General features: G+C 36.4%; 1 protein-coding gene across 16 annotated transcripts in view; it reads right to left on the reverse strand.

The window, feature by feature from the left end:
- The window catches only part of LOC118748447 (basement membrane-specific heparan sulfate proteoglycan core protein), a 219,569-nt gene that overhangs the window by 184,604 nt on the left and 10,441 nt on the right, over positions 1-24,524 (reverse strand). For 10 of the 16 annotated variants that reach the window (XM_036482887.1, XM_036482881.1, XM_036482888.1 and 7 more), the window contains exons 1-2: positions 4,668-4,773; positions 1,447-1,884 (exon numbers count right to left, since the gene is read on the reverse strand). The exons of 1 other annotated variant lie outside the window; for it this stretch is intronic. In XM_036482887.1, coding sequence (XP_036338780.1) covers positions 1,447-1,581 — 135 coding nt within the window. In that variant the 5' untranslated portion in view covers positions 1,582-1,884; positions 4,668-4,773. Of the gene's footprint in view, positions 1-1,446; positions 1,885-4,653; positions 4,774-5,072; positions 5,160-24,524 lie in introns of those variants that run through there. 5 more of the 16 variants (XM_036482876.1, XM_036482889.1, XM_036482877.1 and 2 more) reach the window with 5 other exon arrangements.

The raw sequence follows: 24,524 nt of genomic DNA on the forward strand, positions 1-24,524 counted from the left end.
TACAATACATTTTAGTTTTCATAGGCCTTGAATTTAAGTCAAAATCCGAAGAAATTTACTTGAAAAATGTCGACTTTTCAACGCTTATCTATAATGCTGGGATCGAGATATTTGTAGAAATGGTATTCCATTTAAGGCGGCGCACAGTGGTACGAAAGTGGCAGAAAGTCCAAGTTTCGAAAGGTTTCGAAATAGCCAACTAAGTGGTTTCCTAGACCCTAGACATGCCTAAAATACCAGAAATGGCCACCAAAAGTACTCAACGGGCACTTGACGTGGGTGCTGTGCTGAATTCAATACAATTTGGTTTTTTGAAAATGAATTTTTATGACTGGTGGACATGTCAGTGGGCCGATTTTGAACATCTTTCAGATTTAAGTTTTTTGCAGTAAAATCGGATATGCATTCACTATTTGCAACCCCTAGTGCAGTGGGCGTGGCAGTTTGCCAATGTGCGATTTTTCACATTTCTTGATTCCTATGCAAAAATGCCACAAATAACAAATTACAGCAAATCGGAGCTCAATTGGTAAGTATTTTTTGCCATATTTTGTTCTTCTACTGCGCGGCGCTGTGGTTGAGTTAAGTTTAAAAGACACCCAGAAAAAAGTAAGCCACAAATAAATGGTAACTATAACGAAATCATGAATTGAGAGAAATATATTTAGCTGAATTTTTTTCTGGGTGTAGAAAGACAACTTCTTAGAGAAAACTCTTTTACCAAATGTTCATTTGGGCAAAACTCGTTTTTGGTATTTCTCAATATGTGAGTGCACAGCACTGTATGTACAGTATTTTTAATATTTAAAAAGGCAAAATATCTCCCAGCGTTTGCAATCGCCAGCGCCGTTGGGTTGTTCTAGTAAGCCAATATTTATTAGACAAATTTTCTAAAATTAACTCGCTTACTCCATCAACTATCGCCAACTGCTTATCTGCGGCAGGAATGTCGTAAGTAAATCTTATATTATTGTTTGCTGATAGGAAATAAATTTGAAAAATAAAAAAAAAACTAGTACTGTCGCATGAGAACTTCTCGCAGAGTACAGAAACTTGCAGTGACTCATTTTTTTAGTTCGCTGGCTAACAAGCTATTACCTATGTAGGTACACATGAATGTAATAAAAAGATACTAACGGTGTAACGGAATGCGCTGAAAATAAATATGATGCAAGCATTGATGAAATAGAGCAAAATTTGCATAGAAGCTGATAATTTTACATAAATATCGCTCATTTACTTCAATAGTGTCATAATACAAAAAATATAAATTTTGAGATGGGTATGCAGAAATTACCGCTATCGCCTGAACTTTTTCCAAAACTTTATGAACTACTCCTGTTTTGCACTCGATTGCAAGTAATCGACTTTTTTTTGGCTTAGTCACAAACAAAACAGTTGCAAATCGTCACTCAATCAATTGTCCGACATATCGCTGTCACTCACCTTAGCTGTTGCCGTGTGGTCGGTGCCGCATGTGGCATGCAATATCAGCAGCATGGCCACCACTTTGAAGATCATCGAGGCATTCCATGGCGCTCGCCTCGTGGATGCGCCGCTTTGGGGTACATGAGACCCCATCTTGGCACTCGCCGTCGTCTGTCTGCGGTAGGTTGTACGTCGCTGTGTTGTTGCACTTGGAAAATTTAATGTCAGCGCCAAGTGAAATTTTGACAAATTCAAAAAAATTATTATGCAAACTAAAAATTGCAATAAATAAAAGTTGGCGCGACGTGCTAATAACTTTTGCTAGTTTTTTCCTTGGGTTTTGCTGATTTTTTGTTTATTTATGACTGCAAAAACTAAATTTTTAAATAGTAAAACATTTAATTTTCGTTTTTACAAATCATTTAATTTGGTTTTCTTTATGGCACTTGTGAAGAACTGCAAGCATAGAACAACAATGAAAAGGCACAAGTTTAGTATTTTTGGTTTTTGTTTTCTTTTTCGTTGTAATTATTTTGCTTTGTGTTTTGAAATATGATTTTTCGTTGCTTTAGCGCTTTTCAACATTTCAGCCAGATCGTACGCCGCGAAAATCGTGTTGTTCGATTTTTATTTGTTTTATTTAAAATTTCTGCTTTTTTACGGTCGTTCGGATTTTTTATTTTTTTGACGGTGCAAGCGGCAGCGGTGCGGGTGCATGGGGGATCGGTTGTTGTGCTTGAGCTCAGCAAAAAACATTGAAAATGTGCGGGATTTTGCTGCACCAAAGGCAAGTCAATGCAAAGCAGGCAAATGAGCGAAATATAACAAAACAAAAAACTCAGAAAAAATATACATAAAATGCATTGCCACGAATTGTGCGGACACACGTGATTGGCTTGGCGAATTGGCTGAAATCGGAGCATTTTGTAGCGAAGGTACTCAGAATGAAACAAAAGGCAGAAGAAAGGGAAATACCTAAATAAAAAATATTCGCATGCAGGAGGACTTGTATCTGATTAGCGCGAACGGCGAAATATGTGAAATAAAACAAAATGATAAATGGAATTTTTTAAGCATAAATTTTGCAATTTTTCATAGTTTTCGATTAAAACTTAAAAAGTAATCATAAAACTGAAAAACATTTTAAATTATAATTTAAAAGTACTATGAAAGGCATAAACATTCAAATATGCTTATAAAATTATAAAAAAAACGGAAAACAAATTTTAAAAATTTTCTATTTAATCTACATAATACCTTTTTTCATTAACTCAGTTCCGCCTCTAAATTAGATTTTAAAAATACTAATGAAACAATATAAATACATATATTTAATTTAATTTTATAAGCATTTAATCATACATACAGTGCTTAACATAACTATGCGACCCCCACATATTGAACAATTTTTATTATTATTTTTCTATTTAAAAAACCTATGAATACAAGCTTCAAACTTGATACAAAAATAAAGTGTATCACCTTTTATTCAGAATTTGTAGAAAAATTTTGCGAAAATTTTAAATTAATTAATCAAATAAAGTTTGATTCAAATTACACATTTTTTATTCAGACCGGCATACCCAAAAATTTTCTAAAATTTCTGAATAAAAAGGGTGAAATTTTTATTAAATTTTGTATATTTTTTTTGTGCAATGTTTGAAACCTGTATATATGAGGTATTTTTTATCGAGTGAACTCATATGTATGTATGTATATTAAAAAAAAAAAATAAATAATAAAAAAACAAATAGTCAAAACTTGTCAATATGTGGGTGTCGTATAACTATGACAAGCACTATATGTTATGTGGAAAACTTTTTTTAATGTTGTATTCAAATCAAAATATTTTTTAGGAATAATTTTACTTTTGAATTTCTTACTGAGGAAAAGAAAGACTTGTTTCGTACAAGTTATCACTAAAATTTTTTTTTTGTAACTTTTTTTCAGTTTTTTTATTAATTTTTTTATGTCTTTTAAAAACAAAAACGAAAAAACACTTTGCTTTACAGACATAACGGTTTGTGAAATAATTTCTTAAATATGAAGAAAACGCAGAACACTGTTTTTCGAAATTTAATTACTCCGCTTTAACGTATATATTTATATTAAGATTTTGAAAATCACTATTTAAAAATTTGTATAGCTTTTTAGAATGACCGCAAGCTAGAAATAAACCCAAAATAGAATTAAGAGATAAATAAATGTGCACATTCTAGAAATTGTCAAAAACATTTTAGGTAATATGTTTCTATTTAAAAAAAAATTTTCCATAAAACAAATTCGAAATTAAAAAAAAAAAAAAAATATTTTTTGAAATTCATTTTAGTTATCTTTAGCCAGGATTATAACGTTTTTATTTTGTTAAAAAACATGATGAAAGTAATTCACAAATTAATTTTGTGTCAAAAGATTTTCATATTTTTTAAAAACATAATTCTTCACATTTAAAATATCAGTAAAAATCAGAATTCAAACCTTTTTAAATCATAATTATCTAGGTTCCTTAATTTTTTTTTTGCAAATTTAAAACCTGATTTTTAAGGCTGCCAACTTAAAAAAAATATTACCTTAGAATAAAATAAATTTATATTTTAATTTAAATTCAACATCCAATTACGTGTCATAGCTCACAAAAAAAACCAAAAATTTCAGTCAAATACTTAATGGAATTATTTAAGGAAAACAAAGATGTCTAAAAGCAACATTCGTCTTCCACACTTTAGAATAATTTGCACAGACTCGCTGCTTTGAAAACTTTTTTCTAAAACACACTTCCTTTTAAACCATTTCAGCCAGCCAATCACTTTCCACTTTTCAGCACAATTAAAAAACAAAAATTTGTCACAACTCCACCCACTCCCACCGATTCGCGTCGCACGTCCGATTCGCGCATCCCGTACGCGGATTAAAACAAAAAACCAAATACACAAACGCAAGCGCTCGTATCCTGACGAGACGGCGTGTCCTGCGAAAGCCTTAATCCAGGCGGCAGTGCGCAACAAAGCTACGCGGATTAACGCAACTAATTCCGGCTACGTGCACACCGACTTTGGCAGGACAACTGTGTAGCGGATGTGACCGTGACCGTTGGATTTTTGTTCAACAGCTAATATTTCTTTCCATTCAATTTGAATCAGAAATTCCAAAAAAATAAAAATTATGCCAAGCGCCAACGCAGTCCTCGCCAGTTTTTGAACTTTGAGACATCTGTGCCCGAAATACCAACTAACAACTACCAATAAACCGTAATCGACGTCCGTACCGCACGACGGCGCACAACCGAATGAAGCTCAAGACTTCCTTTTCGTCTTCGTCGGAGTCGATGGTGTCGTTGTCGCTGTCGATGGGGGCGCTGCTGGCGCTGACGCAGTCGCTGGCGTTAGCGCTTTTGGTGGCGAGCGAGGTGTGCGCCGGTTGGTTGCTTGGTTAGTTGTGCAAATCACACGAGAGATAATAACGCTAATGTGTGGCTCTTCTTCAAGTTCTTCTTCGTGTACGCTTTCTAGCTACATATTCTTCACCCGCCTATTGTATTTGCTCGCGTTGTTCTCGACACTTACGCGGCTTATTCGGTAGGTTTTAACGTAAACGCAGGAAAACGTTTTCAACATACGTATGTGTCCTCACGCTCGTATACTTACACACTGACGTGTAGTGATAGCACCGCACCAGAACGGCAACGGACGCACGTAAGTAATTCACGTAAAACCCGCACACGAGCAGCCGAGAAGAGCGTACAAAGACGCGCGTGTTTGTTGCCTAGTGTGTGCCGATATGTTGGCGTGCGCACTTGTGTGCGTCTGTTTGGCTGTGTGTGCGCGCGTTGAGGAGCTTTTTCTGGCAGACCCAAAAATTGTCAGACGACGGCGACGACATCCATCCACAGACTGATTGTGGTGAGGCAAGCAATAGCAAGGCAAGCAATGGCAGGCAAAAAGCGGCGACGGCTACGGCTACGGCAACAGTAGCAGCACTCTGAGCATACAACAACAATAGCAAAGACGTCAGTGACAACAACCGGGTAAGACCGCAGAACGACAGAATGACGCGACGCGACGAAAACGAAGCGAAAAGTCAACTCAAGTCAGCAGTTAGCGCAATCACGACAACAGCAATATTTGTCGATATGGCTTATAAAAAAAGAAACACAAAAACATATAAAAAAACGCGTCACTGGCATCGTCGGCGATGGAGATATCGACCGCAACAGCGGTTAGCAGCAACAACAACGTGTCAAACGCCGGCTGCAACAACAAAATTTATTTAAAAAAACCAAACAACACGAGCGACAAGCAACAGCTGATAGCGAAATGTGGAGTGTGGAAATGGGACGGAGCGGGAGTTTGATAAAACTCAATGAAAAAATAAATATATATTAAAATTTAAAAAATTTAAAATAAAATCTAAAACAAATATTAAAATTTTGAGTAAAAATTAAAAAAAGTACAAATGTACCGACGAAAAAACTGCATAGACGAAAGAATTCTATAAAAAATGATTACATAATTACAAAATATGAGCTTTTATAAAGCTTTCCACTCGTTTTAAATAATAACAGAAGTGATCCTAAAGGCTTTAGAAAACGTTCCTTCAATTCTACATATGTTACGACTAAAACACATCCGAAGCTTTTTATAGCTCTTTATAGATTTTATATGAGATAAAAAGCTCCCTCTATTGGTCTCTGATGTAACAGCTTCCCCGCGGACGGAACTCTCCAAAGCTCTTTGTCGATTTTACATCAGTGATGTGCACTGCCTTGCCCGCGGCCAAAGCTCTTTTAAGCTTTCTATACATTTTGTATAGGAGCGTGCAAAGTAAAAGCTCTGCCTGCCCGTCGCTCTTTTATATAGACGCGCACAGAGTAAAAGCTCTCTTTGAGCATCACTGCTATACATAGGTTTTATATGAGAGAAAAAGCTCCCTCCACTTGTAGACTTTCAGTTAAAGCTCTCAGTAAATTGTTGTTAATTTGTTGACCGCTGTCTCTTCTGGATTGCGCACATGGCAACAAATTAAATAAATCCAGGTGTAACAGCTACGATCAGGGAGACAACGTTCTCTCTATGTACGCCCATATAAAATATACGGAGAGGCGTAAAAAGTTTCTTTAGCGAACATGTTTGGGTCGTGACTGCTCCACTGAGAGAGTGGTGCCTTTCCTCAACCAAGTTAAATTGCGTGCGTTGGTTATAGAAGTTAATAGCAACCCCTTTTATAAAAAAGACTAATGTAAGAAAATATTTTAGCAACCATTGTGGCTATCCCAAAAACCGATCGTAGGGCCAGCTAACGTTCGCACATTCTGAATGTTCGTTGGGTTGACTTCGGAACGTTTACTTTATTCGGTAAAGTATTCATGTTACCAATTCCTGTTGGCCTTTCAAGTAGTGAGAGAGAAGCATTTAGCCACCCACGCGTTGCACATTTCGCTCTCACCCCTTTTCTCTTTATACGCTCCTTTTGGTTTTATGCTCAGTCTCGTTTTCTTAGTGACTAGATAGCAACAGAAAAGGGCCATGTTAAGGGCCAAAGCTAACAGGCCGAAGCAAAACAAAAATGATAAAAGCAACAAAAATAAGAAAATACTTAGCAGCGACCGCAGGCAACGTTCTCTGTGGATAGTCGACCGCAGCGCTACGCCAGCATTTCATGCCGCCAGTCGTGTTGGCATGCCGGTAGGCATATAGCCAACTTAACAATAGCAACAACAACAATGACAACCACAACAATAGCAATGAAAAGTGGGAAACCGCAGTGCAAACAAGCAGAATGCGGTGACTTTTAGCTTTTTGTTTTGATTTTGGCTTTCTGCTCCACCACAAATTCGCCCCGACTGGGCCAATGAAGTGGAGGGAGGTGGAATGGCTTGTTGTCAAGCAACTTCACCGAGCTGTGTGTAAAGAAGCGGCAACGCGCGGCAGCCGAACTGAGCAGATGGACGTTGGTGAATGATATGCGAGTAAACAAAAGTTAAGGAAAAACAAACAAAACAGACGCGAACAAAGCGTTGAAGATACTAAACCGGTATCGCAAGTAGATTCAGCGCTGGCTGTCTGACGGTCCCACGGACTGATGGGAGTACGCGCAGGGAGAAGACGGGAAAAGGCCGCAACCACGCGACCGCCGACTCATGTCAGTTGAAATGAAGTGAAGCGTAATGCTGGGAATTGTTGGCGGAGAGTGAGAGCGGTTGACGGAGGGCGGGGGGCGGCGGACAGAACGGACTGCTCTAGCTAATATTCATAAGTGCTTTATTCGCTTCTCCAAGCTTTTTTCGTTGTTATATTTAACTTGTTTGTATATTGTTGCAATGAATGGCTGTAATGAAGGTGTCAAAGCGTAAAAATCAAAGTTTTGTGGCGGCATTTCGTTAAAGCTGAAGTGCTAGAGGAGTGTGGTGGGCTGAAGTGAGGCACGAGCGTCAATGACAAAACAAGAAAAGTCATTCAGTGAAATGTGGGAATCGATTTGCTTCGGCGTCGACGCTTGTGTGTTCGCTGATTGTTTGCTGGGGGCGTGGCACGAACACTTTCGCTGGAAGCGGTAAAATAAAACGACGGCGTAAGTATATTAGAAGCAAGCGGAGGCACAGCGGAAAGCTAAAACGCTTGGAAACTGGTGAATATACAGCGACAAAGCACAAGTTGCTTCAGCCTCCATTTCATTGTGAATTGTTGGCGGTATTGTTTTGAGTATGAAAATCTTAAATCGTCTGACTATTTAAGAATTTCTCTTTGTACAACAGCAAGTTGGAGCTTTCGTAAAGTGCGCTCCCATTGGGGTGAAGTAAACCGGGCAAGCCTGCGAAGCGTCTAGGTGCTGAAGCTGAAGAGCCACCGCTAAATTAGGTTGGCAAGTACAAATCGAGCAAGCAGGTAACAAAGCAGATATAACAACACTAAAGGGAAGTGTAGGGCCTAATAAAAGTAACTTTACTGGCAGCATTCATTCACAAAGAAAGAACGCGCAGTTGAAGGAGTGCCAAATAAGTGCACTGCCGGTCGTCGCGGAAGGAGTGGAAGTTGAGGGCACACAAGCAGCATGAAACAAATATCTAATAAACAAATATACTATAGTTATGTAGGCAGCACTGCAGCCTCGTTGCAAGTGTTTGAAGTACTTGCCAGCGATATGGAGCTGCAACGCATAAATGCGGGCAGCGCGCAGCAATGATACTCCACTTGTGGGTGCAAATGCTGCTCTGGCAATGTCTGCTGCTTGATTTAAGTACTTTATTTTCATACTGGTTGGCTTTGTTCTGTTTTATGCGCACACAAGTGTTGACAGCTTGGCTTAAAATGCACGCAAACGGGGAGGAATATCAACTAAGTAGACACTGTTTACCTATTGCTTAAGCAAAGTAGTATCGCTGACTGCCACCCACCGCCAACTTGAAAGCTAAAAAAAAACTAAAATATAGCATACACTCAAAAATTCAGCGCTAAAAAAAAAACAATGCAAACATTTGAAAGCGAAAGGTAGAGAAAGAGCTTTATTGGCGAGGAGTTCAGCAATTGATATGTAGTAGTACTTTAGAGGCTCAAATGCAGATTAGCGTTGGAATGAAGTTTAAAGAATTATTCTCTAAAAATAAGAATAAGCTAAGAGAAGATAATCCTTTATTTTTTGTAAGTAGTACACTGCTTGACAAAGTTACTGAAGTATGAGCTTTGAGTTTTTTAAAACGGCATAAAGGATCAGAATGGAGTAAAAAATGTTTTCATTGACCTTGGTTAAGCATACTTCAATGCAGTAGATGACGGTTATCTGGATTCCGAAACGATTGCGCCTTGGTTCGCTTGACTTCTTCAACTATGACTTCTTAAATTGGAAAGGCACATTTGAGGGATCTTATACCTTTATTCATATGAAGTCTGTATGTAAATTAAACTTTTTTTGGTTCTCAGCCGTACCTAAGAATCATGTATATTCTTGTATCGAGTACTGTGCGCTCACGAGTTTTTTACTGTTCATGAGCTTTTCACCTCACGTAGTTTTTACTGCTCGCGAACTGTTCACTGGTTACAAACTATAATGAGGGCTTCACAGCTCACGATTTCCTTTACCCTTACGAGTTCCTCACCGCTAAATTCTTCTCTTCTTTACTCAATAATGCTTCATGGGTTATCAACTCTTCGCCACTTACGTAGTTAGTCTTCACCTTAGCGGAATTCTTCAATTCACGAACATTTCGAACTGGCTATTCATGCCTCATGAGCTCTTCATCGCCCACGAATTAGTTTTCTCTTACGAATTATTCAACACTCACCACCTCTCACTGACTACAAACTTTTCCTTTTCATTGCTGATGATCTCTTTACCACTCACGAACTATTCACTGCTCTCGAGTTCATTACCGCTCACGAATTCTTCACGAACTGCGAACTCGTTATCACTAACGAATATTTCATCCTTTACGAAGTCTTCACCGCTTTGGACTTTATTACCGCTCAGGAGCCCTCTTGCCTTCACAGCTCAAAAATGTTTCATGGCTCACCAACACTTCACCTCTCAGGAAGTCTTCAATACTCAAGACGATACAGGGAAAAATGTCGTTGTGGCCCTAGAAACTAGCAAAGCAGACCCACTTTCGGCACAAGAGAAACAATATTCTAGAAGCACACCTTTACATTCTAGGCTTTCGAGGCACAGATTTGAAACTTTTGATCGAACCGTAGCTTATAGTCCCAACTAATCCTTAAATGCAATCCGACAGGGTCAGCTTATGATTTTTGACGATTTTCAATGGCATTGTGTATAAAATTCAGTGTTCAGTTTGAAGAAAGTATGGCCGTTATTTTCTTAAATTTAAATAAGCTCATATTGGCGATTTCCATTCGTAGACTTTAGACGTTAGTCACACTTTTCTTTGCTTATTGAAACTAGTGAGATATAATGAAATATTCCTAATTTTAATCCAAAATTTTCGCATAATTTGTATTAACGATTTAAATGCCCACACATTTTACCGAGTTAGTGTTTTTCCAGCTAAATGAAACAGCTGCCACTCGCACACTCAGTCAAGCGCATCAATGAATCACCCACTAGGGGAACCATGTCATCTATTGGTGCACCACCCAGTGAGTAAGTAAATCACAGAACCAACTGATTATCCATCGCCTCGACAATTCTTTGAAGGCAACGACATGGAAATTGATTGTCGTGAATTGTGTAGGCAAACACGCTCAATGATTTATTTGCCTCTTTTCTTTGAACAAAAATACTTTGCGCACATTAATGGCTCACTTACTTGCAAACTTTTTGCTACAATTTTTAATGACTGTACTATGCGGCCTTGCAGCATAATTTTGTGTGTGCGATTCTTTTGTTGTCCCACGCTTTTCATTTTAGTGATATTGCTTCCTGGTATTAACGATGCGCTCATTTTTTTTTTCAAAAAGCCACATTGCACTTTTTGGTGATTTTGTTTTTTGGTCACTGAGTTGCCTAGTGTGTGCATTACATCATGCTGGCTGCTGGATACTTGCATGCGAATCTGAGTGAGGGTATGTGAGCGTGTATACTAAATTTTATTCGAAAGCGTCAAGTTGGATGGCATCATATTTCGATTTTTAATGTTCACTTAAATCGGTGGCAAATTTTAATTTGCTCGAAATAAATATTTGGATGGTGGCGTCGAAATTCTTGCATCTTTTCATTGGCACTTTATGAGAATTTATGACTATAAGTTGAAAGCGATTGGAAGTGTAATTGGACTTGTTGCAAAAAAAAATTAATATAATGGCAGATAGTGGTGACTTTTGTATCAGATAAAGAAGATGAAGATGGGGTGTCGGAGTAAAAGAAAAAAAAGGGCCTTGGCAGATGCCATTTAACGTTAAAGAGCTTCAAGATCTTTCTGACAAAAATATATAAAATTTTGAAAAAAAAACAAAACTTATATACATAAGGGTTCATAATATACATAAGGGTTCCAAAAAATCGGCAATGGTTTTCCACCGAAATTATAAAATATATTATATTCTAAGCCTTCTATGAAAATATTTCGGAAAAATATTAAGACTTACGTGAGCTGCACCGATTTGAAAATGCCTTCGAAACTCAAGTTGTTTATAAATAAAATTAGGTTTTCAAAAATATTTAAAAAAAATCACCTCAGATGGGAGAAGAGTTTAAGCTTCGAAATTGTGCATGAAAATTCTTATAAATTCTATCAACGGAATAAAAATTCAATTCGACTCACTTAAATCTTAATATTTTTCCGAAATATTTTGGCGGAAGTCTTAAAATGTAATAAATTTTATAATTCAGGTGGAACAACCGCAGCTTTGTTTTGGTGAGGCATCCTAATATACATATTGGTGTTTCCATACAATATTTTTACTAATAATACACATATCATTTCGTTCCACCGGTTTGCGTTTTCATAACTTTTTTCGCCATCTCAATACGAAATTTAATGTTATTAAGTCCTTTGCACCCATTTACTAGCATTTTCGGTATAGAAATATTAAAAAATTTCAGTCGAAAAATTAAAGGCTAAAACGTTGAAAAAAATAAAATAAAAAAAAAATCTTAAAAATATATTTAAAAATTTATTTGAAAAAATTTCAAAAGTAAAAGGTAGTTGCTGAAAAGTCTATACACATGGCGATATGTATGTATTTGAATTTCTCTTTTGCAAAAAATGTATTACATCTTTTCATTCCCTTCCACTATTCAACTAGATTTCAACTTCCGCTTTGATTTGTTATCATTTATCACTCAAAAGTAGCCAATTAAGTGAAGTGATCAATTTCCGTTGTAAATAAAGGGTGACAAAGTTATCAAATTACCGTAACAATGTGTCAATTTGCGAAAGCAAGGCGCCAGGGCAGCCAGTATGGCCTGCTATTGGCTGTCGAAGTCTACTTCAAGGCGCCCAATGCGGCTGCGCCAGAATGCAGGGTGTGGGAAACGCACCACCAAAGCTTACGCCACTGCAGTGACAGTTTTCTATTGGCTTTCGCGTCGACCAGTGAGGTTGGAAATTGAGAATTCAAAAAAAAAAAAACAAAGAAAAATATGCAAAAAGCTTTAAGGAAGTAAAAGTCTTGCTGTTCGCAAAAAAATCAAAGGACTCAACGCTAAAGAATTCTGAGCTCCAGCTGGGTACTAACAGAAGTTTGTGCCGCCTAATAAAGGTGTTAGCTTTCTTAGTAAAAGTACTATGAATTTTTAGGTTTTAAAAAACTTTACACAGTCATTGAAATATGTACACATATGTTAATTAATATTGGCAACTATGTAAATTTAATGATTAGAATATCCCATTAGAATAAGAAAAGACCATTTTCGTTTCGAAATCCAATAGAAGCTGATTAATTTAGTCTATATTTTGTAGTTTTTGTTTTAACCTCGCTCTCAATCTCATTTCGAAATTTGTTGCCTGTGTTTCTGTTGTTTTTCACTTTTGTTGCTGCAGGTCATTGCGGTTTATCAGCGATTTTGCGGAAACCATTCTTTATTGAATCAAAATTTGGGAGATTAAAAAAATATGAAAAATTAAGTATAAATAAATTTACTTTAATGACAAGTAGATTATTTTCAAATATATTTAAATTTTTTTTCTAGCAGAACATTGCAAACAAAACTACAGAAATAATTAAATCGAAAGTCATTTTGAAATACCAAATTTTGTTATCGTCAGAACATTTAGCAAAAACAAAAATGTAAGTTTTATCAATACTTACTTGAATTTTACAACAAAAGCACCCTTTCAAAAGAATGACTACAAACAATACCTGCAGACACACGAATATACATATGTATGTATGTAGGTGTGTGCAGCAAAGAAAATAAAGGTTAAGGTTATCGTTTTGAAAACAGAGACTCAAGCGAGCAACTTTGTTCTTTGAATTAACGAAATATGCAATTCATAAGTAGCTTTTTAGATTATTTAAAAAATGTTCGAATTTCGGCTCGATATACCGATTTGAAACGATTTCATTTGAATAAGAATTTTAACTTTTTAGCTGCGGCTAATTAATGTATTAGAGGAAACAAATTTTGGACATGTTATCTCCAAAATCTTGTTCCAAATAAAATGTGTTTTATTTTTTTTTTTAATTTTCCTGTTGGCAAAAGTTATCCCGCCCCATATATTAAACAAATGAATTTCCATTACTCACTACACAGTTCACTTGACAATTAATTTTATTGGTAAATTTTGTAGTGGCATATTAATATTTATTTCAATAGTGTTATTGAGCTTTTGACTTCTTTTTTTCTAGACTTCAACTTCTAACTTTGCACATCGATGATGCGGGTTCGATCCCTGCTGAAGTCTAGATAAAAATAAGTCTAATTAGGAGATGTGGTGATCTCCGAAATAGCAGCTATAACTTCCACCGCTAAGACATTGTTGTTTTTTTTCCATTTTTCCTAACAAACAAATCGTGGTACAAAGCTCAATAACACTATTGAAATTAATTTTATTGCTTTTTTAACATAGAGACTGCTGGTTGCCAATCAGCTCGATCTTACGCCTCGCTTAGGACAAACAATAAATTTGGAGGACGGAGGCTGATGAACAAAAAATCCCGAATTGAGACTTACTTGCGCAAATTGCTGTTCGTAAATGCATCATGCATTTAATAGCCTTTCATAGTCTTCACCTTGTATATTTTGTTTGTGGCGAAAAAAATTCACTACTTAGGAAAATCCCATTTTTTCACTCACAGCACCCTGTGTTACTTAGTTAATATCCGAACAGGCAAGCATTCTCAATATGTAGACTGGTACACTCTGTATTAATATCTAGATACTTTTGGTATTAATTTGGCGCGCACTCCAAGCAAAAGCTCTCACTGAAAGCTTGTAGCCGAGGAAAAGAAAATTCATAGAAGCGCTTTTGGGTTTGTGTAGCTTTGGTTGTTGTCTGATATAATTTTAGCTTTATTGTAGGTGTTTATGCACATACATATGTATGTAAATATACTCAAACGCACAGGGGCGTAGTAGTGCTTGGGAGCTCTGGATGAGGTCAGTAAATTCCACAAAGTGCACTTATGTATGTTGGGTAACTATGCTAGTGACTGGACAATTAATTTTTTTTTTCATCTTTAGGCTGTCGTATATTGCAACCAGTTAAGGCGTGGGTTAAATAGAACAAACACGGAAACTTTCTGAAACTCAACAAACCTGCAGTAAGAGTTCGAGTAGATGCTCCAAAGATGGCAAGTACCAACGAGTTAATTTTTGCAGAAGCTGCCACGATGAGAACGAGGAGAAATAAATTAATCGAGAGTGACTCAAATACCTGGGATAAAGCTTCTTAACCAGTCTGGCAATTAAAGTGTAGGTGGAATTAATGGACCTATTTAGTTTTATATGAGACTAGATCGCTCTCACCCGCTTCGCTGAGTGTATGAAATTTCTACGTGCATTAGGTGTAATTTATTTGATTTAAACTCAACTTACTTAAAATATGCGAAAATCAGGAGACTTAAAATTTTTTAAATATCTTTAAAATATTTTCAAACTAAAACTATCTTAAACCTCTCTCTTGTGATACTTTTTCATACTTATGTACATGTAGTTTACAAATGAATGAAATTAAAAATCATTTCGATTGATACCCATATTGTAATAATTCATTGAAATGATTGAAAATTTTGAATTTTACTTTTTAAACCATTAATTCCTATAAATCAAGTCGAATTTGAATTTTGAAACATGTGGAGTCCCTGCTATACATATGTTGCTTAGAAATAAAGCCTTTTCAAGACTCTTCCGATTAAAACCTAGATTGTATAACTCATTAAGCTTATAATATAATTGTATTTGAATGTAGATTTAAAACAGGTGGCAAGCCTCTTCATAAACCTTAGAAAACTCTACAGGTTCAAGCTGAACATTCCTAATTTAAACTCGACTTTTAAAACAGGTGGCAACCCTCTTCGAAATATTTTCCTACTAAAACCCTATTAGATCCCTCTTGTCTGACGTCCATATTGTGATACATATTCCAATTATCAAATTCTTTTAATTCAAGAAGAATTTGATTTTTTAAACAGGTGGCAACTCTCCTACATGCAGTTTAGAACTAAAACCATTATCAAAACCCTTTCAACTGATAGCCATATTGTAGTAATTCATTTAAATTGAATTAATTACATTTTTAAACGGGTGGCAACGCTTGTAAAACACCTCAGTAATATTTTAAATGTTTAGTCTGAAGGTTTCTTAGCAATCTTTCATTTGACACCCATATATTAATTTTTCAGATAGCTTGCTAATAATTAATTTAAATTTGGCTTTTTGAACAGGTATCAACCCTTTCCAAAACACTTTAAAACTACAACTTTTTTAAGCCTCTTGTCATCCATTCTTTAATAAATAATTCCCTTAATTCAAGTCGAATTTGACTTTTTAAACAGGTGGCAGCCCTCCTCCAAGTTCCTGTACTCTTATCAAAAATATTTTCTGAGATATGATATGCGGTATGAAAATTCCGTTTTATGGGAGGTGCCACGCCCCCTCGTATAAACGAGATTAAATCTATCCTATATTTTAAGTTGGGCAGTGTACAAAATTTAATGGGAATCGGTTGAATAGTTAAAGCGTGAAAGCGTAACAAATAAACCAACTCACTTTCGGATTTATAATATTAGTAAGGATAGCAAATAGTTCATCAGTATAATGCTTTGTTCTTTTTGAGAATTGAGATATATCATTTACTATTAAATTTGAATTGAATAAAAAAATAAACATTGATTTAAAATCGCCGCCGTCAGATTTACGTATTTGTATATCTAATTAAATTAGTTAATTTTATTATTTCAAAAGCACAAGTACGGTCTTGCGAAGCGTCAAACCCTAATTAAGAAAAAACCAGAATCGGCGGCGAAAAAAAATTCATCAAAGCGAATATGGATTTTATGGTAGGTTTTTGTCCCAAACAAAGATATATGTATGAAGCTATTTACTTATGCACTTAACACAATTATATAAGTATGTACATATGTATGCAGAATTGTACTCATGCATCCGCTTGATTGTTTATTGCATTTTAATTATAGCGCATGAACAATTACGAGCGTTGTTGATTTGCTGAATTTGTTTAGCACTTTCTGCTGTTTTATTGCCACTGTTTTTATTTGACTAAACTTCTGCACAATTTAGCGTACAGCAAACAGTTTTTTTGTTACTTTCCTTTATTAACAATCAAAAATGATCTGTGTCTGCTACAGCAAACAGTTTTTTTGTTACTTTCCTTTATTAACAATCAAAAATGATCTGTGTCTGCTATTTGTTTATAGATTTGCTAAATTTGTAGCGCTATCAGAAAAAGTAAAAAAAAATAAAATAAAATTTGTAAGCGTAGTCATCATGATGGATTTATCGAAATGTGCGAGCGAAATGTGAGTGTGGAATTCTGGCAATAAACTTCGACTACATTTTCTGATTTCTAAAATTATTTTATTCATTCGACTTGGCAGAACAAAGTTCACTTTTTTTCAAAACAGTGTATGCTCGGCTATAAATATTGAAATATTTTAATTTAGAACAAAACAAAGTTAGTTTAAAAAGAATTCAGATATCTTCAAGGAGACGCATGCTGAGACAGATTAAATAAATAAACAATTAATTTTTAAATGCACTTTTTCTAAACAGTTAATCGAAGAAGAAATTATGAAAAATATCTTAACAAAAGAGTATTTCTATATCTAAGAAGAATTCATCTTAAGTCATCAAATTGCCGCAATTGTGCTCAAATCATTGTCCCCTGTGGGTTAGGAGAAGCAAATGGTGCCAAAAATTGACTTCACCGGAAAAATAAAGTTTTTTTTTTTAATCAGAAAAAAAGTATTTAGACTTTTGAGCATTTCATCTACACAAAAAAAACTCATAAAAATTTTTATGTTTTTCTAATAAATGATTTGTTTACTTCATTCGGAAATAATAGCTCAGCGATCTGCCAAACGCATCAAAAGTATCAATCAGTTGAACATTTGCGCGTGGAACCACCAGAAAATAGTTGAAATATTCTTATTTTTGTTTACTTTAGAAAATTAGTTGTTTGCTGTTTTACTCATTCTACTACAATGTTTTATTAAAAAAAAAAAATTAAAATGAAAAATAAATGAATCACATCCATACAGTCAGACATATGTACCTGTAGAACAAATGGTTTTCATCTTTGAAATTTTTTATGCGAGTAAAAACGTCGATTTTTGAATGGAATTCCTTGGAAAAGAAAAGCGAAAAACTTGACGAGCACTCAATAAAGACGTCTAAATAAGCAACGATTTTATTCGTTTGTTAACAAAGTATGCGATATAAAAATTCTTGATGGACAACTGAAATGTAATAAATAGCATTTAATGGTTTTTAGCGGATTTTTGAAAAGAAAAAGTGTACACAGTCATTGTGAAGCCAAATAGACAGAAGTTGAAAATGTCTATAGAAGTTCCATACTCAATCTGCCCCTCTTAAGCTGCATTTCAGCAGATTCACTTAAGTAAAAATTATTTTAATTTTCGAATTTTTGGTTTCACCAATCAATTTTCATTTGTTTTTAATTTTAATATAAGTGACCTATGCTCTTCACTTAAATAAAAATTAAATCAGAATAACTACACTCAGAGATGTTACAATTTTAATCAGCTGATCAATATACACATAGTACAATATTGTGTATCAGCTGTTTACTTGCATATCAACCCTGCTTTTACCGCCACTTTTAGCACAGTGTTGCCATATTTTCATTCGCTTAAGTTTGGTGAAACGCGGTCTTAGAATAGAGCTGCTATTAAATTGTTGCTTGAAAATTGTAATCAAGTTTATTTACTGCATCAATTCTGCCTTTGCTCTACCCATTGCCTTAAATACGTATGTACGTCGTTTTAGCGCATATTTCCCATTTCTAACTTTATTTAAATTTCAATATTTGTGCTCATCTAATATTTACATAGGAAAATGACTTGTCTACTGTTTACAGCAAATTAAGTGTCCTTTCTTTCATCCGAACGTTCTGAGTAGGCCAGCGGTCATTGTGGCCATTAAAAATTATCAGCGAAAACAAGGAAGAGTGAATGGCTCGCAAAAAATCACAACCAACCACCTTCACTTGGCGGCGGCAAAAGCGCTGGCCAGCTGAGCAATCGTGAAAAGGGGAGATGGCAAGAGAACGAAGGAGTGTAGAAGTTGCTAGGCAAACAATTCGGCGAAGAAGAAAAAGAAAGTCTCCAAATGCAAACAAAGGCAGATTGCAATGGAGTGAAAAAGGCACAAAAAAAAGGTGTAAGCAAATTGCAATAAAAATGCAGAAAATGTTAAACAAATACGAGCAGATAAGATTCACCGGAAACGGAAGCTGTCGCAAATGAAGCAACTACATGCCAGCAGAATTGCAGAAGCAGCCACATGCACACACACGCACCTACATACATACATATGTATATACACTCACCCAAGCGCATACACTGCCCAGTTGCAAGCGGAAGTCATAAGTCCATAGCTGACAGCTGTTTGCCGTTGCGTGGCCAATACATTGCACCAATGAACAAATACACACACACACACACTCACACAAATAATAACTTGCATACGGGTGCAGTCATTGCAAGCGCTTACGCCACCAACGGTGCCACAAAGCGTCGAGCAGTCACATAACTGTCCTGTTATTTGTAGCTGGATGGACAGGCGGGAAGTCGAAAAAGTGGCAGGGGAAGGCAAGGGGCGATTTAGCAGCGAGGAGCGATTGTTTATTTTACTGAAAAATTACAACGCCTTGCGGAGCTGATATGCGGCGAGCAGTGGGATTGCGCACAGAGTGAAAGAGTTGGTGTGCTGCGACGATAGGGCAGCACAAATGTTTATTTAAAAATATGAAGTGGACAGCAGCGTGGTGCATTTGTTTAGTTCCATTGCCCAACGGCTAAGAAGCAATGCATTTGATGCGCTGGACTACTCTGAGCATTTGGATGACCCAAAAGCTGTTTAATATTCCATGGCGTATTACTGAAGAATGGGTTTTGATTGGGGAAAAATATTTTTCATTGCTAAGAAATATTTTTGGAGAGGAAAGCATCAGTGTTATTTATTTTTGAAGCATATTTTATGTTATTTTATGTTCATCTTTACTGAGTCTCTCGCTATTTTACAGAGTGTTTTTATAAGCGAAAATTGCAAAGATACCCAGAAATTGTGCTTAAAATAGTTTCAATAAAATAGCTGAAATTCACTTTTTAAACGCAAAACTCTTCACTTCGCACACCTACAAAATCATAGCAATTTTGTTTTATACCAAATCAGAAGTGAGCCTAAAAATATGCAATATTTGCATGCGAACTTCCATTCCTCTAAAATTAAATTATGAATAGACTGTGGATTTTATGCAAAATACGGAGCCTAACTACAAGCACTGTCGATAAATTTGTGTACAACTTGTTTATAGTTAATTGGTACATATTTTTAGGCTCCGTTTTCTCCATAAAAATCCGCAGTATATTCATGCAATAAGATTTTTTGTTTTAAAAATTTGTGAGAAACAAATTTTCGCTGCAATTTTTAGAATCCCATTCCGAAATCTGCTATCCTCGCCAGATTTATGACTTAAATTGGTTAGAAAAGCCTGAACGTGGCCGAGATCCGAAGCAATTAGGGCAGTAAATGAACTCTCAGTTGATTTGCTAGCTCCACTTATCACTTTTCACTATGCGAAAGAAAAAAGCCGATTCAAGGATCAAGCAATCCAAATTGGACAATAACGGAACATAGCCCTCCCCTAATAAATTGTTTTGGAAAGAAAGGAAACTGTTCAATACTTCGTTCAGAGAATTTTGACTAATTCTCTGCGGCAGAAACTGTTGACTCCCTGCGACAATCACGGGAAGCCAGGGCTAGGCTTTCTTGCACTCTTTATTATTAGACTAAAGCATCCTGAGCCCTTCGTCTGCATTAAGTGATTAATTAACACCTTCGATGTCGTTGATGACCAGTCTTTAGTCCATATAGTACAGCAAATTGATTGTGTGTGGCTTAAACGGATGGTTAAAATCCATAAAAAGCCTTGTCATGTTCTAAAGAAGGCGCTCAGTGGTGCCGCCCCATACTTTTTTTTGGAAAAAATTAGACGGAGTTGGCGTAAGTAACATTTGTGGACACAAATAAAGAAGAAAACAAACAAGAATGGTCATGATCGGTTCATTTTAAAGCATACCTCCCATACAAATCTAACCTCAAAATCGCCCAAAAATGCCATAAAAGCGCAGTGATGGTAATATGAGAAATAACCAGTGGCACCTGGAATAAATTTAAACTGAAAGAGTAGCTATTAAGCAACATGTTGGTAGTAGTATCGGACTGTAGACAAAGGCAGCTTACCTTGCAGGTCTAAAAATATGAAGGAATAAATATAATTTTTTTATACTTTCGTAAAATTAATTATAAATAATACACTAAATTGTTCAAAATCTTTGTTCTTTCGGTTTTTGCATGATAAAATATCGTGTCTTAAGGGAGAAATGAAAAATTAGAAGTCGGCGCAAGAAAAAGAAAAGAAAACCACTTTTGCCTTTGAAGTTTTATCTCGGCTGGTTTAATACTACAAACAAATGATACTTTTGACATACATATTTAGCTATTGAAAAAACGACTGGTCGGATTATAGTAATTCTTTTTGATTTTATTTTAGGTTCTATTCTGGAATTCAGAAATAGCATTGGATATTGCGTACGTGGTATGTTGCAAATTTGATTTTTTCCGCCAAATCACGTCTGAGGCTGCGTTACCTGGACCCAAACAGTCCCTGGCAACTCAACGCCACAGCCCAGTTCACAATCGATCGGCCAATCGCTTTGTAATACGCTGACGTGCCAATCCTTAGCTAGCGATTTGAGAACTCAGAACTTAGAATTGAAAACTTGAAGAGACATAAAGGAAGAAAAAAACTTCAATTACTTAAAAATTGTCCCTCAATAATTTCCACAATAACCACTTTATTTCTCTCGTCAATTAATTTTAAATTACTGCATGAATGACATTGCATTTTTTTTTCGCACTTCCTTCAGTTTTTGCTCACTTGGCACAAGGAATTCTTCCCCGCTCTAAAACGTATGATACATTTCATGCGTGCATTTCTTTGCTATACTTTGAGCTGCAATTTCGCTTAACCTGCTGCGTTTTCTTTGCCAATTAAATGAGTTAATTAATTGGCATTGCTGCATTGTAAAACAATTGAAACGTGTCGAAAGGACATTTCTTTAAGTGCAAGGGGGGAATGCAACGGAATGTAAATGATGTAGAAATTTAATAAATACATACGTACTAGTAAGTGGGGGAAAACCATGCAGGAAAGGAAAGGACAAACAGGTGAGTTCAAGAAATTCAATAAAAGCCATTGCAGCATTATGTAAACAAAGTGTTGCTGCTTGAGTGTGCGTGTGTGTGTGTGTGTGTTTGGCTGCTAAAATGCACCACACAAATGCCAGTTTACCGACTTTGATCACCGTCGAGTCGAGTGCCATTTGAACGTGAGTGCCGCGACGAATGGGTAGCGAATTGAAAAACTTATTGCCCACCTCAATTGTTCGCGTTGAAATTGTTGCAGAAGCGAAGAAGTCTTGTGCGGCGCAAAAAGTGAGGGTAAACAGGAAGAAAGTTGCGCGGAGGGAAGGTAAGCAAAGAAAGCAAGAAAGCAGAAGCGCTTGTCGGCTTTTGTGTGTGTGTGTGCGTGTGCGCATGGGTGAGTGTGCTTTTATAGCGTTGTGCAACCTGAAGCGCTCTGTGCTGCGAAGCATGAATGTCACTGTCAATATGACAACAGCAGCAACAGCTTGTTGGCAGTAAACAAAACCAATAACACAATGCAATGTTTAAAGTAAAGCAAAGAAATAGAACCAGAAGAAGCAGCATTTGTGTGATAAGACGCAGTAAGTAAAATGCCAACAAAAGCAGCAAACAGAGCGAGCGAGCGACGACCGAGGGACGCATGCGGCCGTAAACAGTCAGCTACAAGTAAATAACGGTACAAAAGGTACAAATAATAAAATAATAGTAAGTAATAACAAGAATGATAACAATAAGATGAGCAACAACAACAGCAACGGCAGCAAATAAGCAGCATAAACAAGCGTGCGTAATAGGGATTATAGTTTTGAAGAGTCAATAGCGATACATAGAAAGCCACAAGTGTGTGTGTGTGTGTGTGGACGTAGATGTGTTTTTATTCTGAAGGCAGCGCGGTTCAATGTCAATGTAAAAACTGGTACAGGTACAGAGTAGGCGTTGAAGTTCAAGTTATACAAGCGCACGTCAAGAAGAAGAAAAGGCCAGTATTAAAAGAAGAAGAAGAAGAGACATACGAGCAAGATACATGCATGCATATATAGCAGCTGAGTTGCCACAAAGTTGAAAAGCTGAATATTAGTGCTTTCACCAGTAAGTATATAATTGCGCGCTAAGCATTCAGCTTTTGTCCTGCCTTGTATTTGTATACCCTTTTCCCCTCTGCATGTGGTTCGGCTCGTTTTGTAATGCTTAAATGGCAAACGCATAATAATGCATTTAATGCCTTTCTCCACTAATCTGCTGCACAATGCTGATGATGCAACTTTTCTGTACTCTGGTCAAGCAGTCTGACAACTGGGCGTAAGTGCCGGCACAGCGTCGAGCGCCACAGGCTTCTTTGGTCTCAACGTTTCGACTTATGTAGCTGGTTAGCGCACAAAAATGTTTAACAAGCTGTCGATAATAGCAGCAGAAATGTGCTGAGTGGCAAGCGAGTACCATTTAACGAATGCATACAGAAAAAATGTAAGGTTATACTAAACGCATTAGCAGCGCTTGAAAGAATACGCTCGTTATATATTCCAGCAGTGAATGCCAATGAAATTGTTGTCTTTTACCAGTGAAGTTGATTTGTTGAAAGCCATTGCCAATGCTAAAGAAGCTGGTGATGATGCAACTATTAGACAATGGATAACGAATAATTGAGTGATAATGCTGTTGATGCTCGCACAAAGGAAAAATGGAATTGAATTGCATTAGAAAGCAGATAATGTGTGAGGCATGCACAAAAGTGTGTTTGGATGGCGACATACATATACGCACACTAAATTTGCAGCACAATTAAAAGGAATGACAATGGAGTTCATAGAAGCATGCGCGTTAGTTTACGTCAGTGCAGGACTTCATTAGCAGACACGGCGTATACGTAACACTCTAAGAATTTCGAATGTGTTGAACATTGAGCACATTACTATACGTATCAGCTATCAATGAATTCAGCGAAATTTTTACGATTACTTTATCGCATTTTTTTATCGTTTATCGATATATTTTTCGATCTGTAGACTTATTTTTTATCAATCTACATCTTTATCGATTTATTCAACGATATAATGACGATATTGATTTGTTAACGGTAATTTTATGGATCGATTTATCGAAATGTGCGTCGAAATATCTGCAATAAGAATTTGTTATCGGTATATTTCTCATAACCAATATCAGTTTTATCGTTTCCCTGGTAGCAAACGATCTCTTGTATTCGTAATTGTACTTATAATCGTATTCGTTAAGGTGGTCGTATCTTATTGGTGACCGAAGCCGTAAGCATTGTCGTATTGGTAACAACAATCAATCTAGGAGTAATGTTAAAAAGATACGAAACTAACGTGAAAATCTCACGTGGAGCACAAGACCTTCACAGCATTAGCGACATTTTGGCAATGTAAATAGGTAATCGGCAAAACGTTGGGTCGGCAACCACATGAAATCCTCTGGATTTATACCTCTATGATCAGAACCATACTGCTTTCTCTACAAAACCTGGCACTGCTCTTTACGCAGTGTTGCACTGTTTGTTTAATTCCATAACTCTGCCCGGCCTCACACATCGTAAAATCTGCACTGTTGGCTCCAAAACTGACTTAGGATCTGTTGGTCTCAATCGAAGTTAATGGGCATAAGCTTCACTTTTTTCTTGGGGAATATGCTTCGGTCCTCTAAGCTGAGCTATTTGTAATCCTCACGGTCATAGACTGCGAGGTGGAAAATAGGTGGATCGAAGGAGTTAACTGCCTGCCACTACAGAGCCAAGCTGCCAAACTAGTTCGGTAATGCAAGTTTCGACTAAGTTA

The sequence above is a fragment of the Rhagoletis pomonella genome, unplaced genomic scaffold (genome assembly GCF_013731165.1).
Source record: "Rhagoletis pomonella isolate Grant_MI unplaced genomic scaffold, Rhpom_1.0 Rhpom_scaffold_00013, whole genome shotgun sequence".
Classification (NCBI taxonomy): Eukaryota; Metazoa; Arthropoda; class Insecta; order Diptera; family Tephritidae; genus Rhagoletis; species Rhagoletis pomonella.